The sequence below is a fragment of the Pieris napi genome, chromosome 8 (genome assembly GCF_905475465.1).
Source record: "Pieris napi chromosome 8, ilPieNapi1.2, whole genome shotgun sequence".
Lineage (NCBI taxonomy): Eukaryota > Metazoa > Arthropoda > Insecta > Lepidoptera > Pieridae > Pieris > Pieris napi.
Genome location: NC_062241.1, coordinates 11,268,541 through 11,295,759, shown reverse-complemented (window position 1 = coordinate 11,295,759; position 27,219 = coordinate 11,268,541). Strand labels below are relative to the sequence as shown.

The following is a 27,219-nucleotide window of genomic DNA, read 5'->3' as shown; positions in this document are numbered from 1 at the left end:
ATCCTGTCACGGAAGTAACTAAAATGTATGTATAAATTATAACAACAAATTTCCATTGCATTTCCATTCATTATTAATACTCATTGGTAGATTTATTAACTAGATTAAAAGATTAATTTATTAAGTCAGGTGCTAAATTGCATAAAATTCAATTTTCAATTAGGGAAATAGACGCCTTTCTAGTATTCAATAAGTGGGCGGTACCGGTACAATCGGGCAGAAAACATTTCATTGTTTCATACAAAATAAATAAAACATTTTTGAAAATACGCCTGAAGTTAAAGCTTTATACAGATCAAAAGAATACAAATATATAACTTTGTTTTATACACCAGATTATATAACTATCGTTTAATGATCTTTTTTCTAATTTATTTATTATTATATATTTATTATTAACTTAACTTTAAAAAAAATCAATTATTGCAAAACATTTATAGTTTTAGATAATTTAAGTTTTGTTTTTACTATAAAACTTTCGAATTAACTATTTATAATTACATAATTGGTTTGTTCATTCAATACAAAATGCCTCTATAACAGCATTTAACTTTATATTTGTACCTACGAGTAAAAAGTGGAATTTTCTAAAATACGTCTGTAGTCGATTGTACGCTGTAGCTAACCCGCCCAAGCCGTTTGCAATACTTTCCAAGTGCCCTACCAGCTGCCACACTGAAGTGACTGGTCACGTACGTATTTTTAAAACAAATATTTTACTAAAAAATTATAAAATATCTATATAAAATTCTCGTGTCACAATGTTCGTTCACATACTCCTCCGAATCGGCTCGACCGGTTCTTATGATTTTTTTTTATGCATATTCAGTAAGTCGGCTGTTATCTATCTTTCAACCCCCTAAATGTTAAGAGTTTATTTTTACCCCTTCCCCTAAATTTTTATTTGTTAGATTAGTTTTTTATGATTCAGCATACAAAAATACATACAACCCTTAATTTTCACCCCTCTACACTCAACCCCTATTTTTTATTTGTTAATTAACAACTTATGACTTGAACTCTGAGGTTTACGTATATATAGAGAAAAATCACAGAAAAACCGAAAAAGTTTTTATTCCGGAAAACCGAATAGTCTCTGGGGTAGCAAAGCAAAATGTTCCATGTTGGTATGTACTAAAAAGGTAGGATAAGTAGAATCACATTAAGGAGAAACGAAGTTCGCGGGGGCAGCTAGTATATATAGATTTACAACATAATAAATAAAGTCGCTTTCTGACCTTAGATTTGATGATGAATGATGTGGTTTGGAACTTTTTTTTTATTAAACTCTAAAACTACTGAATTAAAACCAGCGATTTTACAACCCTTCAGACCTGGCTACAGTTTTTTGTATTTGTTTCGTAATGATTTGTTTTTCTAATAGGCATGTGATCATTTCTGTGCTTTCCACACGTTGTCGATTTTTTGCCGTTCCTCACTACGTTGTGGACTGTAACCAACATATACAACAAACAAACCTAAAACTACTGAACCGATCTTAATTGCAAGATACATTTGCAGTGAATAACATAACATATATAACATCATGCTAGGATAAATAGACCCGCAGTATCAAAGAAAAATGTTGCAGAAACGGGAAAAATTCTTTCCTTTTGAGAACATACCTATGATTGACTGCGCTTTATCGAGTTCGAACTTAGGAACTACTAGGGTTTAAGTTGAGAAAATATTTCTGTCCTGGATTTATTGAGGCTTTAGGTTTTATTAAAACAGGCGGGTTAATACCAAAAACAGCAGGGGACAGCCCGTTATTAATAAAAAGTTGTTCAAGACGAAGGTTTATATGTATATGTATCGGTAGATACTGCGAAGTTAAATCAAACTCAAGTAGGCATAAATATTGAAAAGTATGACAACACAATAACTGATATGCGGACTTTTAAATGAAATTTCTGTTCGTTATCATATAGGTTATACCTTTTCAAGTGTAAAACAATTATCACGGATTAACGAGACAACTAATTTGTACTAAAAAATACTAAATTATATTTTAAAATCTTACAAAGTCTCCCTAATGCTTATATTTTTTTCTTTTTAGATATGCACAAAAATGTTGTGCCTTAGTATATATAGTATAGTTAAAATAGTTTACTATACATACTTAGACTATTCCTAGAACAATAATAAGAATGTTTTAAATCTCAACAACGGTTTATAAAATAATTATGATTATATAAAATACTGAAGTTCGAACGATCGAATCCGAATATTTCTATTTATCTCCGCAATTAATTATTATTGCTCATTCAGAGAAGGAAATCCTAAAGAAATCAACATTATGTTAAAAAATTATAAGGAAATTACAAAAATCTGAGACCAAGACTTCAGGTACAAGGGTTATATTATCTACGATTCCCTAGATGTTCCCATTGGACATCCCCCAATTTGTAATTCCCTAGTTCTTGTTCTGAGTTATTGTCAATTATTCCTAAGCCTAAAGAAAAATAAAGAAAAATATAATAGTTAAAGATTGCCAGTAAGCGCATTTGTCACCGTGAGAATGTAGCATACGATTTATACATTTAAAAAATATATTACATTTTGCTCTGTAATTTTTATTAAATCGATTTTCCTTGCTATTGAAGGTAACATCGATTAGGTATTATATAAAAGCTTTGATTCTGAATTGAAAAAAATATTTTTATAACTTTTAAAACATTTATCTTTTATAACTTCATTTCAAATTTAAGTTTTTATTACCATCGCTTCTTGAAGTGTCTATTAAAATAGATTGTAGCAAAAGCCTAAACGGCAATCGGGAGAGAGGGTTAGAGTTTTTGCCCGGACCCTCTTAATTTATAACTGTTTACATTAAAAATATATACCTCATGCCTCTCCGTTTCGTCACAGCGTCAATTTTCGTCTGAAATTTTTACTTTTAGTTAAGTTTTTATGTGAACTTGACGGAAACGTGGAATAACCTTAGTCCGGAGTTGAGTTTGGTGGCGGTTGATAGATGTATGTTAAATTAAACACTGCTTAAAGCTGGGTAACAACTGGCTTTAAAATATGAGCTTATAACTAACATAAAATTAGTGGTAGGCGTTGCGACGCTAACAAAAACTAACTTGGCATATCTAAGGGTTCTTAAATCTATTAGTCGTACTATCGGAAACAAGAATGTTATATCACAATTTATGAGTGTGAGAAAAAATAAAGGGCTCATTTTAGCCTCAAGTGTGCGAGCAGTGCGACGATTGCTATTATATAATATAATATAATATAATATAATATAATATAATATAATATAATATAATATAATATAATATAATATAATATAATATAATATAATATAATATAATATAATATAATATAATATAATATAATATAATATAATATAATATAATATAATATAATATAATATAATATAATATAATATAATATAATATAATATAATATAATATAATATAATATAATATAATATAATATAATATAATAAAAAAAATATATAATAATACAATTCTAAAAAATAAAAAAAAACATATTTTGAGTTGGACACCCCTTATCACTTAGGGGTTTGAAAAATAGATAGTAGCCGATTCTCAGACTTACTGAATATGCATAAAAAATTTCATATGAATCGGTCGAGCCGTTTCGGAGGAGCATGTGACAGACATATATTAGATGTAAATTTACTAACGTCAGGTTACATAACTCTGGTTATACACATATTGTGTGTATAACCAGAGTTATGTCGGAGCACTTACTCCAATTGCGATACAGACTATCCCAATCTCAATAATGAGATTTGTGCCCGCAATTTGAAATCAGCGCTACAGATATTAAGAGAAATACAAGGAAATTTCATACAAAAACGATGGAATCAGTGTCACTGGAGGAAGTTACAGGCCCATCCCTGCGATTCTGTAACTCACTTTTCGAACTCACGCAGCGGTTTTCGCATCGGCGGTCGCTCTCAAATCAGTCGTGAAGCAGTCATTTTAGAAAAGTGAGTTACAGAATCGCAGGGCAGGATTGACTCGGTCAAATCAAAAACAGTCCTTGTCATTTATAAACATATTATATTGGACTTATTAACTTTATTTGACCTTTGAAAGACCTCTAAACATAAGTCGAAAAGCTTTTCGTCTATTTTTCCAAGAATATCAAATAGGCTTATTTATTTTAATACTGAAAATATATTTTCTTACGCAACACATTTTATTAAAATTTTAGCTCAATTCTTATATTTATATAATTCACTGAACCGATTTGAATGATTTTTTTTTGTATTTGTTTGGGTGGAGCCCTGGATGGTTTAGATTCGCAAATCAGCTGCAGTCGGTATCTAGATTATTTATCTATACATGAAATAAACAGCTAGTATATAAATCTTCTGTGCATGTATGTGTTCGTAATGAAATTCCTAAACTGAAACTAATTTTTATGAATTTTTTTGTGTGTTCAAGTGGAATTGAGTATGATTTACATTATTAGATTTTTTGTATGCTAAATTATGTTAAGCTAACGACTACTATCTATTTATTTACTGTCAAAGTCAAAGTCAAATCGTTTATTTCAATTAGACCATCTAAAATGGGACTTTTGAACGTCAAAAAAAAAAATATATAAAGATGATTCTAGTTGCCCCTTCCAAAAGGTAGTTTCGTGTGGAGAAGAATGGGCAAGAAACTCCACACTTACTCTTTTAAAATAGGTTTACAATATTTTGTTACATTTGTTAAATAATTATATGTGAAGACAATGTACTCTTAGAATAAACTACTATACTAAAAAAGTTAGTATACATGTTCCTCACATATTTACAAATATCGAAACCGTAGAATATTAACATTAAAGAGTAATAAAAATATTAAAAAAACACAACAAAACAGTGTGTGAGATACAAAAAAAAAATTACATTTGTAGCATTATATAAATTAAAAAATAATAATAATAATAATAACAAAAATATGTTAAAGCAAAAAATCAGCAACCAATTTGATTTTGTCCAGGCTATAGAGCCAATCATAGGATTGTCCTATGGAGTAGGACCAGCATGTTTCCAAGCATTCTTATCTTGAATATAATCATCTATATGATATGTCATCATATATGATATGTATATCGAAAGTTCCCATGCCCTATTGGGGCGTGAATCTGCTGATACCTACCTTTTTTAAGGAAAATGAATTCTGGTATTACTCAACATCAACTTTATCACTGGAAATCAAACTCATGACCTCCATTTGTCTTCTGCTTTAACAACTAATATACCTATCTATTGCTACAAGATAATGAGCCGATATTATAAATTTTTATTGTGTGCTCAATTCCTTAGAAGATTTCTAAGCCCGCGTTTAATAAACTGCCCTGCGATTCTGTAACTCACTTTTCGAACTCACGCAGCGGTTTTCGCATCGGCGGTCGCTCTCAAATCAGTCGTGAAGCAGTCATTTTATTATTTGGCATTCTGATAAACAATAAACTACAAGCTCCCACCTTTTCACCTGATAAGATTTATTTCAGTGGAATAATGAATCTACCGAAGCATATGAAAATAGCAGCAGGATGCATGGGGGCAACAATTTTCGGCATTCTGTTCGGTTGGATCCTGTTTCCAACTATACTCAAGGGGCAACTGAAAAAGGTGAATTTCAAATTTGAAAACAAAGCTGTCAACAAAACGGGAACCTAAGGAAATTTTAGTTCTAAAGGCGATTACAGTAATTAAACGTAGTACTTTTGATAATTAAAAAATGAAGTTAATTCTGGCAATTGTGTCCTCAATGATACCCGTTTTTATTGCAAAAGAATTTTTTTTCTATGAATGAATATCTTCTTCCCTTTTATCATCTTAAATCCTATGCTGCTAAAAGTTGCGTTTATAAATTTCAATGTGAAAATAGACAACTCACTATAGACGACACGCATGCATCACTAATCATTTTTAAGTATATGAACTCTGCCTACCAACACGCATTTTTTCAACAGTAATCGAAACCTGGTGTCGAATTATTAGCCATATGTTTACACTACAGAGCCCCAGAACGATTCCATAGATACATTTTAATTAGTGTTAAATGTTATAATAACACAGTTTTATTATCTTTGCATAGGAAATGGCTCTTTCGAAGAAAACGGATGTCCGCAAAATGTGGGAGACAATTCCCTTCCCTTTGGACTTTAAAGTGTACTTGTTTAATTACACAAACCACGAAGAAGTTCAAAAGGGCGCGATCCCGATTGTCAAAGAAGTTGGACCATTTTATTTCGAGTGAGTAACAGAACACCTAGTAATTCTTATTATATGACATTTGAATACCTATTTATATATGGCTGATTGTGCGTGAACTTGAGCGGGTGCTACTTGTGGTGACTGGTCGGACTTGAATTCGTGTATGCGGTGATGTTAATTATTTCGACTATGTGTTTGCGTGTTGTTCCCACGATACTGTAAGTGTAGTTAAGAGTACCAACCCTATTAATATATGCTTTGCTAGCACTAAGCCGAATGTAGGTCGTGCGTCAGCAACGACCAATACTTAGTAAGTAAATCTGAATGTATAAATTCACGAAGACATAGATATTAAGTTGATTATTGTTTAGTTCTTAATTAAGTGCCGTCACTCTGTTGATTTAAATAAATTATTTTTAAACCAAAAGTCCGTTGCCGTTCCTTTACTGGCGCAGCCGGTAGGATCTCCATAGTTGCCTGGAAGAAGTTATACCACGTTTTTTTTTCGTGATTTAGTACTAGCCGGGTAACGTACGTTTTAACGTTTCAACGGAGATCGCCGAACAAATAAATAAGTTAAGGACAGTACGGCATCGGTGGAAGAGCAGCCAAGAACTAGCAGTATCCCGGAGGAGCATGGTCAAGATTACAGGACTGTGAGTAAAACTTTTCACTTCCCGTGACTTTCCTTGTTTTCCTCTTGTATTAGTTATACGTTTATTTCGGATTGGAAAACGCCGGAAAAATATTTTTATTAAACAATCAAAATATTGTTAATAGAAGTTAGGTTTAAACAATTATTTTATAGGTAATTTTTTTTTTATATTCAAAATGGAAAATATCGTAAGAGTACCTGTGGAAATGGTAAAAATTATTCCTGTTTTTGATGGTGATTCTAGATTATTACCATTATTTATTAAGAAATGCGAATACATTTTACAGACATTTCAAGGTGGCAATTTACAAAATGAATATCTGTTTCACGTAATTACTAGTCGATTATCTGGGGAAGCCGCAAGTCTAGTTGGGGAACGGGAACAAATAGATACTTGGGATAACCTAAAGTTATTATTAAGCCAACACTTTGGCGATCCACGGTCAGAAGATTGTCTGGCTATGGAATTAGATTCCCTAAAAAAGGATAGGAACGAAAGTTATTTAGATTTCTGTCATCGTGTTCAACATTTAAGGAGTATTTTATTCTCCAAAATAAATGAAACCATTAACAACCCCGAAATAAGACAGGCTAAACAAGCAATATATAATAATTCGGCATTAAACGTTTTCTTATTTAATTTACCAGCGTATCTTGTAAGATTAGTGAGACTACGTAATGTTACCACCCTGGAAGATGCTTTAAAAACCGTGTTGGAAGAACAAAATTTTCAAACGGTTTACGATAGTAAGAACCCAAGGTCCAATCAAAATTTTAGACCTAATTATAATAATTTTAATTCATTCCAAAATAGGAATTCTTATCCGAAACAATTTAATAATTTTAATTCTCCAAACCATAACGTCCAAAGGAACTCGAATGCATCTAATTATCAAAATAATTCTAATAATTCTAATAATTCTAATAATTCTAATAATTCAAATAATTCAAATAATAATTCTTTACAATTTAGAAATGATAGAACATTAAATAATCGAAACAATTATAACACGGTATTTAGGTCACCAGTAAAACAGTCGTCGTCACAGCAGCGTCGGCATTTTTCGAACAATGGATTACAATACCAAGAATCGCCTATGCCATCGACCTCCAATACCGATATTACGATGAGAACAGCCAGTTCAAGACGCGTTAATTATACTGATACTGATAATATTCAACCATCTTGTTCATATAGCTGTGAATCGAATCCGACTAGTTCAGACCATGAACAGATAGGAAATTTTTTTATGATAGCCTCAACAATATCGAAAAAATAAAAATAAATTGTACAAAATTAAATTTACCTCATATAATTATTCCAGAATTAAATGCTGTTTTTATGATAGATACGGGGAGTACTAGGTCTTTTATTAGCCCAGACCTCGCTAACATTTTTTTTCAAAACGACAAACACATTGAACCATTTGAAGTGATTAGTACTCACGCATCGAGTATTCATAGTGAAATCGTTTATATAAATTTACCTAAAATTTTTAAAAGTCAGATAAAACATAAATTTTATGTATACAGCGTGGATAGTAGATATGACGGTTTAATAGGTAGCGAATTATTACGAACTTTAGGTGCTTCAATGGACATGGAAAACTTGGTCTTGTTTACAAAAAATACGCGAATACCAATAAATTATTCACCTCCTATGAAGGAAACGTATATTTTGCCGCCTCGTTGTGAGTACAGAGTTTCATTACCAGTGAATTTGACAAACGGGGATGCAATTTTGAACTTTATCGAATTCCAAAAAGGGATTAGGATGCCTACAGCTTTAGTAAACTGTAAAAATGGTTTTGCATCAACCATTATACAAAATGTTACTGAGGCTGAACAAAAATTAGTTGTGACGGCACCGTTTAGAGTAGAACCGTTTGATGTGTCATATTTAGATACAGATGGCGAAACAAATTTAAATTTTGTAAATCATCGTGAGGTTGACAAATTATTGGATGATAATTTAAAAAAGTTAAGATTGGAGCATATGAATGAAGAAGAAAAAAATATGATTGGGAAAATCTGTAGGGATTACAAGGACATTTTTTATTGTGAACATTTACCGTTAACTTTTACTAATGAGGTAAAACATGAGATTCGCACTAAAAATGAAGATCCAATTAATATTAAAGCTCATCGGTTACCTCCAATTCAGACTACGGAAATAAGACAACAAATAGAAAAAATGTTAAAAGACAAGATAATCCAAGAGTCACACTCTCCTTGGAGTGCACCAGTACATCTAGTACCAAAGAAATTAGATGCATCTGGAGAGAAAAAGTGGAGAATGGTGATAGATTACCGACGACTTAATGACATAACTACAGATGACAAATATCCTTTGCCTAATATTAACGATTTATTTGACATGTTAGGTAAAAGTGTATATTTTACGACGCTTGATTTAGCATCAGGGTACCATCAACTTGAAGTTAGGGAAGAAGATAGACCGAAAACAGCTTTCAGTACCCCTTTTGGGCATTATGAATTTAATAGAATGCCATTTGGTTTAAAGACCGCCCCAGCGACATTCCAAAGAGCCATGGATAATGTTCTTAGAGGTCTACAGGGCATGCATTGTTTAGTATACTTAGATGACGTCATCATCTTTTCAAAAAGCTTACCAGAACACGTTGATAAACTTAGAGCAGTTTTCGATAGGTTCAGAAAAACAAATCTTAAAGTTCAATTAGATAAATCTCATTTTTTACGAAAAGAAGTATTGTATTTGGGTCACACTATCACAAGTGAGGGACTTAAGCCTAATACTGACAAGATAGACGCAGTTTTGAAATACCCTATACCTAAAACAGTTACAGAAATTAAAAGCTTTTTGGGATTAGTTGGTTATTATCGTAAGTTTATCAAGGATTTCGCTAAAATAACGAGACCTTTAACAGTTTGTTTAAAAAAAGGAAATAAAATAATAATTAATGATGAGTACAAACAAAGTTTTGAAACTTGCAAAAAGCTTTTAACAAATGCCCCTTTATTACAATTCCCAGATTTTGAAAAACCGTTCACATTAACGACTGATGCATCTAACTTTGCTATAGGAGCCGTTCTATCACAGGGTACTATTGGCAATGATAAACCAGTAGCTTATGCGAGTAGGACTTTAAGTGACACAGAAACTAGGTATAGCACCATAGAAAAAGAACTTTTAGGTGTAATTTGGGCAGTGAAACATTTTAGACCGTATCTTTATGGTAGGAAGTTCACAATATTTACTGATCATAGGCCATTGCATTGGTTATATTCTCTGAAAGAACCCAACAGTAAGTTAACACGTTGGCGTTTGAGGTTAGAAGAATATGATTTTGAGATTAAATATAAAAAAGGACAACAAAATACAAATGCGGACGCTTTGTCTAGAATAAGAATTAATGCTCTTGACGATGACCTCGACTCGACTTTGGCTAATATTGACGATAATGACGAAAGACTTCAACAGGTAATACAAGAACTTAATGACGAGTTTGTGACAGTTAGGAACAAAAACCCTAGGCCTCAGCCCGATATGTCATTGTCTGATTTAGAAAATGAATATCGAATGGATATCTCTGACACAGAATGTGAGGAACCGATAGAACTGGTAGAAATTTCAGACGACGGTGCTACCGCTAATTCAGTGTCAAATAGGGAACATGAGGGAATACCTATTTTAAACGAAGCTATAGATTGTAAACCACGACAAATATTAGTGTTCATTTGGTTCATTGACAAAATTTCAGTTAAAGATATATAATAGAAAGCAACGCATATTAGAAGTACATATGCCACTGAATAAAGAAAGTCTAGTGAAGGATTTCTTTAAGGAATATGTAGATTTTAAATATAAATATTATATATATTTTGAAAGTCCTGAATTTAGAAGGATATTTTCAAAGGTAGTTATAGAATTATACAAAAAGGGAACTTGTAACTTAGTAGAGTGTACGGAAAGAATCGTTAACCTGACTGACTCAGAAGTTGACCAGAGAGATGTAATTATAAAATACCATGAGGGTAAAACTTGTCATAGGGGTATAAACGAAACATTAACTAAGCTTAAAAGAGATTATTGGTGGACAAATATGAAAGAAACCGTGACCGCTGTAATCAATGCTTGTGAACAGTGTAGAAAAATGAAGTATGATCGGAAACCATTAAATCCTTGTATTCGGTTAACGCAAAATCAGTATTCTCCGTTTCAAGAAGTTTTCATGGATCTTTTGTTTATTGAAAAGAACTATTATTTAACTATTGTCGATGCTTTTAGTAAATTAGGACAAGCTATTAGTATTCCAAATCGGAGTACACCTGAAGTAGTTAGAGCCCTCATAAAATACTTTAGCATGTATGGATTACCAAAAAAAATTAATAGTGACTCTGGTGCGGAATTTAATAATGAATTAATAAAGGAACTTTTAAAGTTGTACAAAATAGAATTCCACATTGGAACTCCGAATAATCCTAGTTCGATGGCCATTGTGGAAAGATTTCATTCAACTATTATTGAAATATACCGTTTGGCTAAATATGATAAAAATGAACTTGACGCTTGTTCTGTAATGACATATGCAATCATGGCATACAACAATAGCATTCATTCAGCAACTGAATTCACTCCTTTCGAGATTGTTTTTGGAAACACTGATAGTGGGAATGTGTTCGATATTAATAGAGAACACAATCTAATGCAAAAGTTATTACAAGACCATAGGAAACGTCTCAAAGTTCTTTACGAATATGTCGCGGACAAATTAAAAGAGGATAAGATTAAAGTTAGGAACAAGAGAGGTGGTGAAGAAATATCTAATATTAAAGAAGGTGATACTATTTTCATGAAAACTACTAGAACAAGAAAAGCTAAAGAAATGCCGCGTTATGAGAAAGCAAAAGTAGTGGGAAAATCGAATCATAATATTGTACCGGTAGAGATGAATAAAAGAAAAACCAGAGTAGCTGCTAAAAATATAAAACGTCCTCCCCAGGTCATGGCTAGTACTCCTGATACTAGAGAGCCAAGTCCACAGCCTGGAACTTCGAAAGATGGACCAGAATCCAGGAATCATCCCAATGAAATTTGGAGTAGCAGTAATGAAGAATAGTTATTGGACAGTTTTTAAAACAGTAGACATTAAAACTTTAGGTATACAAATAAGTAATAATATAGAACTATATAATAAATTAAATGAATTAATAATGGTTAATCATTTAGATAAGGAATTAGTTGTAATAAGAGTTCAAATAGATACATTAATTAAAATAGTAGAAAATAAGTTTCACCAGTTACTTCCATATAGTATGAGGAAACGTGCTATTTTTAGTCCTTTGGGTTCTTTAGTAAAAGTCATAACTGGAAATTTAGATGAGGAAGATGCTGTTAAATTTAATGAGGAAATTAGTAAGATAAGTAATAGAGAACACTTGACGGAAATTAAAGTATCTTCTATGCACAAAGCATTTGCTACTTTAGCCAATATCTCCGAGATAATGAATCATAATATAGAAAATTTACATTTTAAAACAAATGAGTTTGATAAAGTTGTCGAAAAAGAAATTAAAATTAGTAATGTCATTCGTACTATGAATAGTTTATATCAGATTCTAAATAACTTTCGTTACATTTATGAGAGCATACAAGAAATTGAAACTGCTATTGCATTTAGTAAATTGCACACCTTACACCAATCTATTATTAATTCTACAGAGTTATTAGGTGTTTTTAAAGTGATAGAAAAACATGCACAAACAATTTATCCAGTAACAAAAAACAACTTACTTAAATTAGAACGTAATATTATATTAAAGTCTTATATTGATAAGAATAAATTAGTATTTGTATTAGAAATTCCTTTGATAGAATCAGAAACGTATAACTATTACAAGGTTATTCCTATTCCTATAACAAAATCCTCTAAAACTTACACAATTATTCCTAAATATCCTTACCTTTTGGTGAATGGTTTGAAATACAGAAATGTGTTGAGCCCTTGCGAGAGCATAGAAGACAACAAATACTTATGTTCAGAGGAAAATATGGCAACAGACAATGAGGAAACATGTATCGAGGAATTAATGTTAATAAAGAATAATTACAGCCTATGTCATCAACATCAAATACGAATTGAGAAGCTAAAAATCCAGAAGATAATGAACAATAGCTGGTTGATATTCACAGCAGATAAAATAATTTTGTCAGAACACTGCAGAAACGACGTCCGTCGATTCAGTTTACTGGGGACTTACATCGTGACGCCAAGTCAAGGGTGCAACATGCAAATTGGCAGAACGATCTTCGGTCAATCAAGCAATGTATCGGATGTGAATATACAGATGCCACTGGTGGTGATTCCCGAACTTCAGGAAGATTTAGCAACGGCAGATAAAAAGTTAGATTTGACAAACGTGGACTTCAGTGACGTAAAAGAAATGTTAAATAATGTGAGAAATAGTAATAGTGAAATAGTGTTGGAAAGTGTGGTGACACATAACATAAGTGTATGGACATTAGTTCTTTATTTTGTAGTAGTAATAATAGTAATTGTTATAATATTAAAGTTTAAATTGTATTCTATTTGCAATAAAAGAAATTCTCCGAAGTCACCTTTAGCTCCTTCGGATAATTTCTCTCTTAGGGAGGGAGGAGTTAAGAGTACCAACCCTATTAATATATGCTTTGCTAGCACTAAGCCGAATGTAGGTCGTGCGTCAGCAACGACCAATACTTAGTAAGTAAATCTGAATGTATAAATTCACGAAGACATAGATATTAAGTTGATTATTGTTTAGTTCTTAATTAAGTGCCGTCACTCTGTTGATTTAAATAAATTATTTTTAAACCAAAAGTCCGTTGCCGTTCCTTTACTCGTGCTCCTATTTCACCATGCCTACTGCTGATAGAGGACAAATCTTTGTTTTTAATTTATTTTATTATTATGAATTACTTAACATGTCATGTGTAATGGTTGCTGCTCCTTACAAACATTGTGTAAAACAAAACACTTGGTGATTGCAAACGAACGACTTATTATTATTATTTACCTAATCAGCCTTGCGATTCTGTAACTCACTTTTCGAACTCACACAGCTGTTTCCCCCCCCCCCTTCCTCAAAATCAGCAAAAGTAAGCAAACCTCTCAAAAACAATAGTACATAAACGTATTAATTTTTTGTAGAAGTCCTCGAAAATGCATTTCGTTTTCAAGCATAGACAATGTGTAGGTAATATGTGTAAAAAAGTAAACAATCACTGTTGACGTAATCAGATAAGAAAATCAAAGACCCCTCCCTCGCCCCTATAGTGCTTGCACAGTTAAGAAATATATAAATGTGCCTATTGGAATAATACTATCGTAAAGCAAAATATCTGCCGATTTAATTATACCCTGTTTTATATTCAAGTGTATCAAGGTATATGCTATTTTAACATGAGAAAATGGGTAGGGAATATTATCTAATACTCCAGTTAATATGTAATATTATTCCACCCACACGTGTAAATACATTATTAGAATATTCTCTGTTGTTAAACTTTTGACTTGTAAGAGAAATATGTTAGTACCGATTACAAGGGTCGACACAGGTGCATGAAATTAATACAACTAGATTAAAACAAGGGTTTTCCGTGGAAATACACAATTTATCCCGTTGATAACATTGATCTAATTAACCAAAATTTATAATAATTTCCAAAACTATATGGAACCAGCTGCCCACTGAAGTATTTCCAAAACAATTCGACTTAGGGTCCTTCAAGAAAAGAGCGTACCCATTCTTAATAGGCCGGCAACGTACTCGCGAGCCCTTTTTACAGAGTGAGTGAGTGATTGAGGGTGTCCATGGGCGGCGGTATCACTTAACATCAGCTGAACCTCCTGCCCGTTTGCCCCCTGTTCTATAAAAGAAAACTGTAATAATATAGATAAAATATAATAATATATAGGAATACCGTTGATCAAATAAATAAATAAAATAGAAAATTAATATAAAGTTACCTTTACATTTAAAGGTACCTTTACATTTATATTTCCTCGCTGTATTGCGATACTTATAGTTATTCGTAGAAAGCATGAGCGAGGAAAGCAGCTCTGAGGTTACTGGTACTATCTACCAGCCATCTTTAATTAGCGCCTGTGCACTTGAAACCCACGGCCCAAGAGTCTCTACGCAAAAGGGAGCAAAATTGAAGTTGGAGGAAAGACTCTTATTTTTGAGTCGTTTATTCTTTTTTTGCCTGCTCTGTAAAACTAAAATCCTATTAAAGCATCCCGATCACCCAGGAACCGTACAATATGGTAGTTTTAATATACTTAAAAATTAAAGCTAAAATAATTTAAACAGATTAGAACGCGTTAATCACGTCTAAATACATTACAAATTATCATTATCCGAATGTTATGATGTTTCCAGTTCTTAAACTATTATACTACTACTATATACGTATATACTACTAAGGGACTAATTATATTTTATTTACAATCAAGTATACAGTATTTACAAATTTTCTTAAGTAATGATTAAAATTATTAAAAAGAAAATCAAAACTTAATCAAAATATTTTAAAATTTTGGAGTTTTTGTGAGATATTATTTTTTTTAATTCACGATCTTTTATCGATTACCAAAAGTACTTTGGGCCTCCTACAAAGTATATAAAACATCTGTTTAATAGGTCAGAAACTATATATTATTTAGAACTATAATTTTTACAGAGAATGGAAGGAAAAAATCGAGCTAAACGATGATGAAGCGACCGATACCGTCAGCTACAAAAAGCGAGATACTTTCTACTTCAAGAAACATTTGTCTGGACCGGGTCTGACAGGAGAAGAGGAAATTATTCTGCCTCATATGTTTATGCTTGTAAGAATATCAAACTTAGTTGGCTATACGTTTGCATACGTAATCTAAATATATAAAACAAAATCGTGTTAGTTACACCACTTATAACTCAAGATCGGCTGGACCGATGTTAGTTATCTCTTATTTGGTGGATTCCTCTCTGCTACGAATAGCAGAATAAGTAATAAAAAAGCGGATATGTTATCGAATAATAATTAATTAATTAATTAATTTTACGAATTCAAACACCATATGGTGCCATCTGTTGACAAAATTACGCCCCATTTTACATCGAATTCCTGTCAGTTCAAGAAATTCCGATCTTGAAGTGAACGAGGAGATGCATTACCAGGCTTTGATCTTGATCGAAGATATGTGTTACCTCATCAAAATTGTTGTATATCAGAAAGTGCTTTAACATGCAGTATCGCAATATTAGCGCTAGAGAGAAGAGCCTAATGTCTGTCATTCTTCTTGCGCAATTGCAAGCAATAAAATTGTTGTATTTGCAAAAAAGTTTGTATGAATGTTATTACCTTATTGAAGTCCTAGAGTAAGTTTAACTAAAGTTAACACGATATTATTAGACTGTTAGGCGGAACGAAGTTAGCCGGGTCAGCTAGTTCGAGATATATTGTCCGCAGCAAAGCTTAGAAATCACCTTTTTTATGTAACAGGAGGCAAACTGGCAGGAGGCTCACCTGATGTTAAGTGGTATGCATGATATGCCCATGGACAAAGGCCGGCAACGCACTAGGTTGCCGGTTTTTGGACTCTTCTCTATGGTTAAGTCTTCTTTGTCCATCCATCCTTAACCTAACCTTAAAATGATCGTAATTCATGCTTTAACCAATTTATTATACAGAAATAAGATTAAGGAATAATATAGATTTCTCAAAATAATTACAGACCTTGGCAACAATAGTTTCCCGAGACAAGCCAGCAATGTTAAATATGTTGGGAAAAGCTTTTAATGGTATTTTTGACAACCCTGAAACCATTTTCATGAAGGTCAAACCTCTGGACTTACTTTTCCGTGGGTTAAACATAGACTGCGCTAAAACAGAATTTGCTCCTAAAGCTGTTTGTACGGCAATCAAAAAGGAAGCGGCCGATCGTCTCATTTTCGAACCAAATAATCAATACAAGTTTTCTATTTTTGGTATGGTGAGTATAAAGCATATATATTTTAATAATAAAGGGAACATATATATCTATTATGTGGGCTGAAAACTTCGTAGGCTAACACAGAAAAAAACTTTTTGAAGTTATACTTCTTTAGGCGCGTTATGAAAAATTTATGAGAGTGCAATTTTACGATGCGCGTGCACCGTTACACAAAATTAACAGAATGAAGTTGCCCACGGAAGATGCTACGGCATTGGACATAATTTAAAAACAACATTCGAATAATAATAGAATTTATGTTACACTTAAGGTCGATTCACACATATCAGTGAGCCCACAGTTCCGGCACAGTACCGCATCAGTGATAATTATTCTTTCAAACATTCTCAATGGATGTATTCACACTTGTCAGTGTCAGTGTCGTCTCAGTACCGTCAGTGTCAGTGCCGGCACCGGTCATCACGGACGTGATCGGCGACAACGATATTTTATCACGGATCACTGACGCCGCTGCATCGAAATAAAAAATATTATGCATTTTAAAATATTCAAAATACTTTCTTTCGTCTTTAATTAATTCTTTGTATAATGTCACGAATTCTCCTTCTGATTCTCTTAACTTCCATGCTTCATGTACCCATTTTCTATTTTTTCCTCGATTCTCTTCTTCTTCTTCGTCTAAAGCAATGGCTATCATAGCTAATTCTGTGTTATTGAAGAGTGCCATCAAAACAATCGACGTCAACGCTAGTCTGAAGGGAACGTCGTGCACGAAGACCCGCAGAGATCTGTACTGATATGTGTGAATTGAAGCACTGACGCACCACTGTAGCACGGATACGGAACTGTAACGGTACTGTGCCGGAACTGTGGGTTCACTGATATGTGTGAATCGACCATTAATGTAAGAGAATAATAATAAATATTTATTTATTAAATTTTTCAAATGTAAACGGAACTTTATTGACTATAATGACTCCTTTTCCAGTCTTTGATTATTTAATTGTAATTAATTATTTGCTTGCAATCCAAAACTATTTTTAATAATGCCAAAGAAGTATAACTTCTTACGCGCGTACATAAGTACACGCACCCTTTTTTTATTGAATTTGATTTGGTTATAATATAGTTATAGAACTTGGAGAAATTGATCGTGGTTGGTAACACAGAAGGCAAAATAACTCGTGATCGTTCACCAACCAGATGGACCGATCACGTCAACGACTCATCCTCAAACAGATAGTCTCCGCTCCAGATGCATTCTTGCTGACCACGACGCTCCGACATTAGCTGCCGATTCAAGAGAGATACGATTACAGCGGTCATACAATTTTTCGATACCATTTTTATAGTACGACAGTATCCTCATATTAAGCTTCAGTTTCGGCGATTACCTCTTCATCAGCGCAAAATTTCTGTCCAGCGAGCATTCTCTTGAGGTCTGAGAACAGGAAAAGTCACTGGGGGCCGAATCTGGAGAACATGATTGATGCGGAAGCAATTCAAAGCCCATTTCATGGAATTTTGACATCGTTTTTATTGATTTGTGGCACAGTATTTTTGGACGATTGTGAGCTCACGCGGCTCCTACTTCAAACAGAGCTTTCGCATATCAAAATATTGATCTAGGATATGTCCAACACGTTTCTTTGATATCTTGAGGGTATCAACTTCACTTTTCGCTTATCCAAAACTATTTTGTATTACTATACAGGCGGCAAGTTTTGACTTGCGAATCGCGTACAAAAAGTTCGCTTACGAAAAAAGTTCTATCTGTACTAAAGCTTTTTACAAAGTTAATCAGTGTGATTGTAATTCTTGATGCTATGAAGGCTAAGTATATTAACAGTAATAATAATAATAATAAAGCCACTTTAATTCTATACCGTTAATAATCACACATTAAATGGGTGTTAGTTTTGTTATTATACTACGTTAGTTATTGTTATTTCCGTTTCTGTATGTTCTGCAGTATGGATCTAAAATAAAATAAAAAAATAAAAATCTGTATGGATCTATTGTTAGCTTCCTCCATTCTCCATTTCTTTTTCCTGGAGATCCCATCCAGCGGGTAGCGAGGTGATATTCATTAATATTTATTTAAATTATTTAATTAAATATTTTATGCAAGAAATATATTTTTTATCAATACGAAAACCAAAGATAACAAAAAAATACGAATTTTATTTTAGAGAAACGGAACAATTGACAAACACGTGGTAACTGTTTTGCGAGGAATCAAAAACGTAATGGATGTCGGTAAAGTGATTGCCATTGATCATAAAACAGAACAAGATGTCTGGCGCGACTCCTGCAATAAGCTTATAGGCACTGACGGGACTGTTTTCCCGCCATTTTTGACCGAATTTGACAGACTTGAATCGTTTGCTGGTGATTTATGCAGGTATTTCAATTTTCTTCTAAATAAAAATCTAAAGAAGAAATACGCCTTTAATTACTAAAATAACAAATTATTGTTACTAGCGTAAATAAGTGTCTCTTGTTATATGATTCATTTCATTTTTTTTACACACAGTAATTACTAAAAAGAAATATAACGTTTATTAAAAATAGTTTAAACAAGAATTCTCTTTTCTCGGATAATACAATTAAGAATAACATTTCTCGTTACGCCTCCATAAATAGAATTTTTCCCAGAATGATTAATTCCCTCAACATAACATTTATAATAAAAGCATCCTTCAAAATTATGTGTTACGTAAATAGTCACACAAATACTCCCACAAACACGCACACATAAACACATACGCACACCAATATAAATAAGTATTGTATTTTACTAGGGTTTTCCATGGTAGTTCTTTGTTAAAACAAAAAAAAAGTTCATTCTGTCTGCGACGTCGAAATCTCATCCAGAAACTTTAACAAATTTTACAATGTACACACAACGTATGCTTGCCTTCATTGTTATTCGATTGTATCCAGATCATTCAAGCCCTGGTACCAAAAGAAGACGTCCTACCAAGGAATCAAGACGAATCGTTATATCGCTAACATTGGGGACTTGGCTAACGACCCTGACCTGCAGTGCTATTGCGAAAGTCCCGAGAAATGTCCGCCCAAGGGTCTTATGGACCTGACAAAGTGTATGGGTGCACCACTCTACGTCTCACTGCCGCATTACTATGACTGTGACCCGGAGTTGCTTAAAAATGTGAAAGGTCTGAGCCCGGATGTTAACGAGCATGAAATTGTCATTGATTTTGAACCGGTAGGATTATTTTTTATATACACTACTTAAGTGGCAGAAGAGTTGTGGCATGTTTTACGCTACTTATTTCTAAAATTGTATGGTTAAATTATATGTTCTTATATTACCCGCAAATTGCTAACTGTAAATTTAACTATAACTATATACAATTATATCAGAGCAGTGTTGACTTCAAGTTGCTCTCATCCCCGAGGTTGTACCCAAAGTTCAATCCCCGGCTGGGCACCAATGGACTTTCTTTCTATGTGCGCATTTAACATTTTCTCGAACGGTGAAGAAAAACATCGTGAGGAAGCCGGCTTGCCTTAGACCCAAAAAGTCGACGGTATGTGTCAGGCACAGGAGAATCATCTTGCCTATTAGATTGACCAATAATCATGAAACAGATACAGAAATTTGAGGCACAGACCCAAAAAAGTTTTTCGCCACTGATTTTTTTATAAGTCTATGATTATATATCAATATATCAAACTCTGATGATTCATTGATCTGGCCAGGGCTAAATCCGTACAAAATAGTGATAATTCAATAAAAAATATTTATTTTTATTCATAACAGTATGCAATCATTACATCAATGTTACGACACACGTTAAAATATCGCCCGAAACCGACTTTACAGACAACCATTTGTTTTTAGATAACAGGTACTCCAATGGTTGCTAGGCAACGAGTTCAATTCAGTTTACAATTAATTCAAACCGACAAAATAGAACTGTTCAAAGAGCTACCTAATACTCTAGCTCCGATATTCTGGATTGAAGAGGTAAGATTATTTTTTATTTATTTAGTTATTAAGCTTACGACATCACACACAGTACTTAATCTACTAATTATTTTACAAAATCTTACATCTAAAATGTGTGACAATTAACGTAAACGTAAGTTTCACAAAAAAAATAGAAATTTAAAAAATACAATTAAAACATATACAAGCACACAACAAAATAGAATAAAATTATAGAAATTTGTTGGTACTTAAAGCTTATTTATAAGGTAAATTAAAAAATATATAATTAAGCGTTCATATCAGCGTCAGCGTAGCTATTTCTAAAGTCACTCGTACGTTTAACTTTATTTTAATTGCTATTAACATTTATTACTTAATGTGGATTAGGTTCTAAATATGGTGAAACGGTTTGTCTTAGCTTACTTCAACAGGCTACAGGAATAAGCCTAAAGAGAACTAAACCTTTTGAGTTACTAAAACTAGTGTAGTGAATATGAGTGCAAGTGTGGTATCTCAGACACACGAACATAGTGTCTAATCATTATAGAACACTAACTGACTGTTAACATTACCTTAGTTTAAGTTAACTAGTATTGTAGAAAATTAAGTCAATATAATATCTAGCTAGCTATATTGTATGTAAAGTCGTTCTTTTGAGAACTTTATTGTAAGCAAAAAAAATTTGCCCGTACGGTGAACAACATTGTGAAAATTAACAGCATCGCGAGCCTTCTGGCAATGTGACTGTCCATGGGCGGCGGTATCACATAACATCAGGTGAGCCTCCTGCCCGTTTGCCAAGTACATTTAAAAAAATCTTATTTTTATTTCCACTGAAACATTGAAACATTTATAAATGCATAGTTTTTAAATTTGTGTAAAATATACCTCATAAATATGTTCCAACTGTCTAAGTTCGCATTATATGACGTCAGTTATAAATCAGAACTTAAATTACAAGGCAGGGAAATTGCGAGGAAAATAATCTGTGAATTTTGCCATATGAATCTTTATAATACAAAAATGCTTCATGGTCGTTACGGTAAATTATAGACTTAGCTATGACATTATCGCGAAAGTATTTTTATGCCTTCACGTGGGCACGTAAATTAAATTGTATGAACTCATGTTTTTTCTGATAAGTGATACCGCCCGCCACCCATGGACAACCTTAATGCCAGAGGGCTCGTCAGTGCGTTGCCGGCCTTTAACATCAGTTTCAGATCAAGTTCATTCAGTTCTTACATCAGTTTTTTTCCGGGTATCTCGTCACCCACACGGTTATCTCCTCACCCATGGACACTCTTAATGCCAGAGGCCTTGCCAGTGCGTTGCCGGCCATTAACATCAGTTTCAGATCAGGTTCATTCAGTTCTTACATCAGTTTTATTCATAAGTTTATTTGCGGGTATCTCGTCACCCACCCGGTTATCTCGCCACCCATGGCCACTCTCAATGCCAGAGGGCTCGCCAGTGCATTGCCGGCCTTTAAGATCAGTTTCAGATCAGGTTCATTCAGTTCTTACATCAGTTTTATACATAAATTAATTTCTGGGTATCTCGTGTAGCAGTTTATTTATCACGTGGTTTCCTGGATTAAAATGGTAATTTAAGTAAAATATGTAGCGATCTTCTATTTGCCCTTAAACGCAAACAAAATAGACGATATGTTTATTTCGTATCGTAATGGATTGTAAAAAAGAGTTTTGTGTGTACGTACCGTTACAAGAGTTTAACTTAAAGTTGATTCCATTTTAATTAAATTTTGGTATTTTTTTTCCTTAAGATAATTAAAATTGATAGAATAAGCGGCTTACTAATTGCGAAATATGCTTAAAAGGAGTATTAACAATATCCATAGCGCGAAATCACCTGCATCACACACATCCTGTGTAAAAAAAAAAATACCTTGTGACATTTTAAAACTAAATGAACGAAAATTTAAATGTTTTATTAAAAGTACACTTTGTAAACAAGCATATTACAAATTAGATGATTATATTCAAGATAAGAATGCTTGGAAACATGCTGGTCCTGCTCCATAGGACAATCCCATGATTGGCTCTATAGCCTGGACAAAATCAAATTGGTTGCTGATTTTTTGCTTTAACATATTTTTGTTATTATTATTTTTAATTTATAAATGTAATTTTTTTTTTTTGTATCTCACACACTGTTTTGTTGCGTTTTTTTAATATTTTTATTACTCTTTAATGTTAATATTCTACGGTTTCGATATTTGTAAATATGTGAGGAACATGTATACTAACTTTTTTAGTATAGTAGTTTATTCTAAGAGTACATTGTCTTCACATATAATTATTTAACAAATATTGTAAACCTATTTTAAAAGAGTAAGTGTGGAGTTTCTTGCCCATTCTTCTCCACACGAAACTACCTTTTGGAAGGGGCAACTAGAATCTTCTTTATATTTTTTTTTTTGACGTTCAAAAGTGCCATTTTAGATGGTCTAATTGAAATAAATGATTTGACTTTGACTTTGACTTGTATGTGGGGTGTGCTCACACTTTCACACTATTACACTACACAGGTATTCCTTCCTTTCGTTAATGTTTAATTAGGTAGAATATTAGGTATTACATCTTTGGCTATAACTTTAGTATAATTGATTTTTGTTAGATTTATTTATTTATGATTATGAAATAAATACATGACGCCTCAAATCCTTTGCTTTACCGAATATATACACTCGACCGAGATCATACGCGATCTCGATTTCGTCATCTCGAATTGTATTTTCTCCTGCGTTTTATATTAGCGGGCTCAGTATGAACTATAAGTCTAGGTAATGGAAAAATGGTGGTAAGCCAGAACAGCTTACTGCAAACAAATATATATGTATATAAATTTTCATTATTTTAGGGTCTGGCACTAAACAAGACGTTTGTGAAGATGTTAAAAAACCAGTTATTCATTCCGAAGCGTATAGTCGGAGTAGTTCGCTGGTTGCTGGTAGCTACTGGTCTGCTGGGTACTTTGGGATGTCTGGTGTTCCACTTCAAAGGTGAGTTTAATGTGGTGCGTACTATATAAATGTAATGAGTCGTGAGTTCAGTTCGGTGGAGGTAATTGTCAACTGTCTTTAATCATAAATCATTTGTCATAAAATTAGGGGTGGTGGGGTGCGACGCTGTACTAGCAAGTGTATGTGTTTATGAGTGTATTAAAAACTAAAGGACTCGTTTATTACTACCAAAACTGGCGTTTTACAATTTATTGTCTACAAGTGTAAGTTAACATTTGGTTTGCCCTTCTTCTTCTCTTTTCTAATTATTAACTAAAATATATACATATATATGTAATTTAACTAATGTTAGGTAACATAACTCGTGTTAAGTTAAATAGGTTGTTGATAACAATTTCAAAGCTATTATAATACATAAATTAAGAATGATTTACATGATTCGCTTACACTACAGCAGGACTTTAAACATTGAAAACAAGTGCGTAAAAAAATTATAAGTTTTTATTTTTATTTTTGGTTAGTTTTATCGACTAAATAATAGAAGAACAAGAAATTTACATGAAATTACAGGTACATTTTCTATCTCCACTAAGCGCTCTAATTTGGAGTTCTGCACTCCAATTAACAGAATAGCTAGACTGTGCAGTTGGATGCAGGGCCCGAATAATCTTGAGATCGCCAATCCGATTACAGGGCATTCTGTTATCAAATTATTCTTTGAAAACTTATTAATTTTAGCAGTTTTGGCTTAGTGGCTTCAGCGTGCGACTCTCATCCCTGAGGTCGTAGGTTCGATCACCGGCTGTGCACTAAAGGACTTTATTTCTATGTGCGCATTTAACATTCGCTCGAACGATGAAGGAAAACATCGTGACGAAGCTTGCTTACCTTAGGCTTACCCAATGCCGGATTAGCCATATAGCGAGAGTAGCAAATGCTACGGGCCCCGCGAATTTAGGGGCCCCGCGCTCCAACGTTCCAACGTTTTTTTTCAATATTAAATGGTATTACTAATGAATTAAGGAACTCGATGGGCCAAGAACGTCTTAATCATCTCACTTTGTTCAATATAGAGAATGATTTGCTTGAAAAAGTCGATATTGATAGTGTTATCACTAAACTTGCCCATATTAAACCCAGAAAAGTTTTTTTGAAACAGTTTTGTTTTATTAAATACCCTTAACTTAAAGGGCCCATAGGCAGAATTTGCTACAGGCCCCGCGCTGGCTCAATCCGGCACTGGGCTTACCTTAGACCCAGGCATAGAAGGCTGATCACCGAATTGCCTATAAGATTGACAAATAATCATGAAACAGATACAGAAATCTGAGGCCCAGCCCTAAGGTTGTAACGCCCCTGATTTATTTAATCTTAATAATTGTAAGCATTATGTTTGTGAACGCCATTCGCTCCTATTATCGAGGCCACACACAGGTTATAAATGTTATAACTTGTTTCTTTCCTCTTTTATGTTTTTGGTTATGGCCTTGTTGGCGCGGTTATAAATAAATAAATGTTATAAGTAATAAGAAAACGCTCGCTCACTTGACAACTTAAGTGGAAGTACCATATTAAAAATAAATTTTGATCTTCTTTTAGTTTGTAACCAGGATATATATCTAATAAAATCCGTTTCCTTAGACGATTTACTACTGACCTATATTGTCATATCATATACCCAATTGTGGATAATCTGTAAACCCTAGAGCATTTCCAACTGTCTGAAATCGAATGATTGATGAAAGATATTAACCAATTTGAAATACAAGTCCGATTCTCTTACAATCTATTCACGTCGCTGCTAGGTATAAAACATCAGGCGTTAATTTCCAACAATAAGATGTTTTTCTCGTAAATTGTAATTAATTTTATTGTAACTGTAAGATTTATCCTACCGTAAAATTCTCAATTTTCATGATGATTTAAACATGTAAATACATCTTTTTTAAGGCATTATACTAAGTAGTAGGTATTAATAGTACATATTGCTTGCTATTTTGCTTTGTTTCATGTTCGTCACGTCAACCCTTACTATGCAAGCTCAGTTTTGTATTGCGAAGCCCGGAATACAACCAATATTTGAGCCTTGACTTGTTTAAGCTATCGCGGAATATGGTTAAAAGGAGTATTAAGAATATCCATTGCGCAAAATCATCATGTGCATACCCCACATGCACATCTTCTCATACTTACCCTCACTTTTACACCATCACACAACACAGCCAAATTAGGTATTACTTTGTTGAATGTATTGAATAATTTTTATTTGTTTGTTCCCTATTGTAAATTTTTGAACCTTTTTGTAGTTAAATGTATTATGTATTCCATCTCTGGTTATATTTTCAGTGTAACTGTTTGTTATTATATTTAATTTATGTTAGCAGTAGGACTATGAAATAAATAAATAAATACTAATTTATATATAATACGTATATGTACATATGTCTATATTATAAAAAAACCTACATTTATATGTTTTGTAACAAAATGTATTATGTATGTAATATGTCATGTATCTAAACGAGAGAAGTAATAGGCTATATTTATTTCCAAAATTATTTTAAAATAAATGTCCAGGCCTGCGGAGTCCAGGCCGCTGGTCAAAAATAAACATAGCATTAGACATTTCTCTTGCTTTTTAACGAAAAAAGCTTTTAACGTATTAAAAGATCAAACTCAACAATCACAGATCACTGTGCGAATATTTTGTCAAATTCCAGTTCATTTTTTATGGGCCTAAATAGCTGTCTGAATTAGGTTAAGACTAGTTTAAAGCGGTTAAGCACTTGGCATGTGTTTGTGATTCAGAGTTGAGATAAGAGACTTCCGTTTCTCTAATCCAATATATTTTTGACATAAGAGAGTAACACTTAGCGCAATGGGTGGATCGTGAATTTGTGGGGCTCTGGGCTATTACGGGAAAGTCCCCCGTAATAGACAGGGAATTCCCCGTTCCGTTTAGTAGAGGCGCATCGCACATGAGTTGATAGATCTCAGGTATTCCAACCAATGATTGGATTTTTTTTTAATTGTATTTTTTTTTTTAATTCAAAATATCCCCTATTATTATCAGTGAGGACTGGGGGCCCTTTGTATCCACGGGGTCCTGGGGTGCAGCCCAAAAAGCCCTTAAGTAGATCCGCCCATGCTTAGCCCTAAGTCTCTTAATCTTGTCCGTTAAAAGTACTGAAACCTCTAATGACATGGGACACGCCCATGCATTTTATGCCTATCGTTTATCGAATAAAATTCTGCCATTTTTTAGGGAATAAAAATTAACAGCCAGTTATTATATATCTTATGTAATATGTTTCAGACAACATAATGCGGTTTGCTGTTACCTCTGATTCACCAAGTAAAGTAAAACCAGAACCGGATTCAAATGGACAGGAGGCACCACCTAAAATTGAAATGTAATATTCGTGTAATAAATAAAGTAGTACTGCATAACAA

General features: G+C 33.1%; 1 protein-coding gene across 1 annotated transcript; it reads left to right on the top strand.

Annotated features, from left to right (window-relative positions):
- The first annotated feature begins 616 nt into the window (after positions 1–616).
- LOC125051644 (sensory neuron membrane protein 1-like) lies at positions 617–27,219 on the top strand. The gene is made up of 10 exons (XM_047652131.1): positions 617–692; positions 5,491–5,611; positions 6,081–6,238; positions 15,562–15,712; positions 16,601–16,858; positions 19,012–19,223; positions 19,766–20,051; positions 20,691–20,816; positions 23,664–23,805; positions 27,083–27,219. The coding sequence occupies exons 2-10, from the start codon at positions 5,498–5,500 to the stop codon at positions 27,181–27,183; spliced, it is 1,548 nt and encodes a 515-aa protein (XP_047508087.1). The 5' UTR covers positions 617–692; positions 5,491–5,497; the 3' UTR covers positions 27,184–27,219.

Coding starts and splice junctions, on each gene's coding strand:
- LOC125051644 (XM_047652131.1), top strand. CDS start 5,498: ATGAATCTACCGAAGCATATGAAAATAGCAGCAGGATGCATGGGGGCA. Junction 5,612..6,080: donor TCAAGGGGCAACTGAAAAAG/GTGAATTTCAAA, acceptor ATCTTTGCATAG/GAAATGGCTCTTTCGAAGAA. Junction 23,806..27,082: donor TCTGGTGTTCCACTTCAAAG/GTGAGTTTAATG, acceptor AATATGTTTCAG/ACAACATAATGCGGTTTGCT.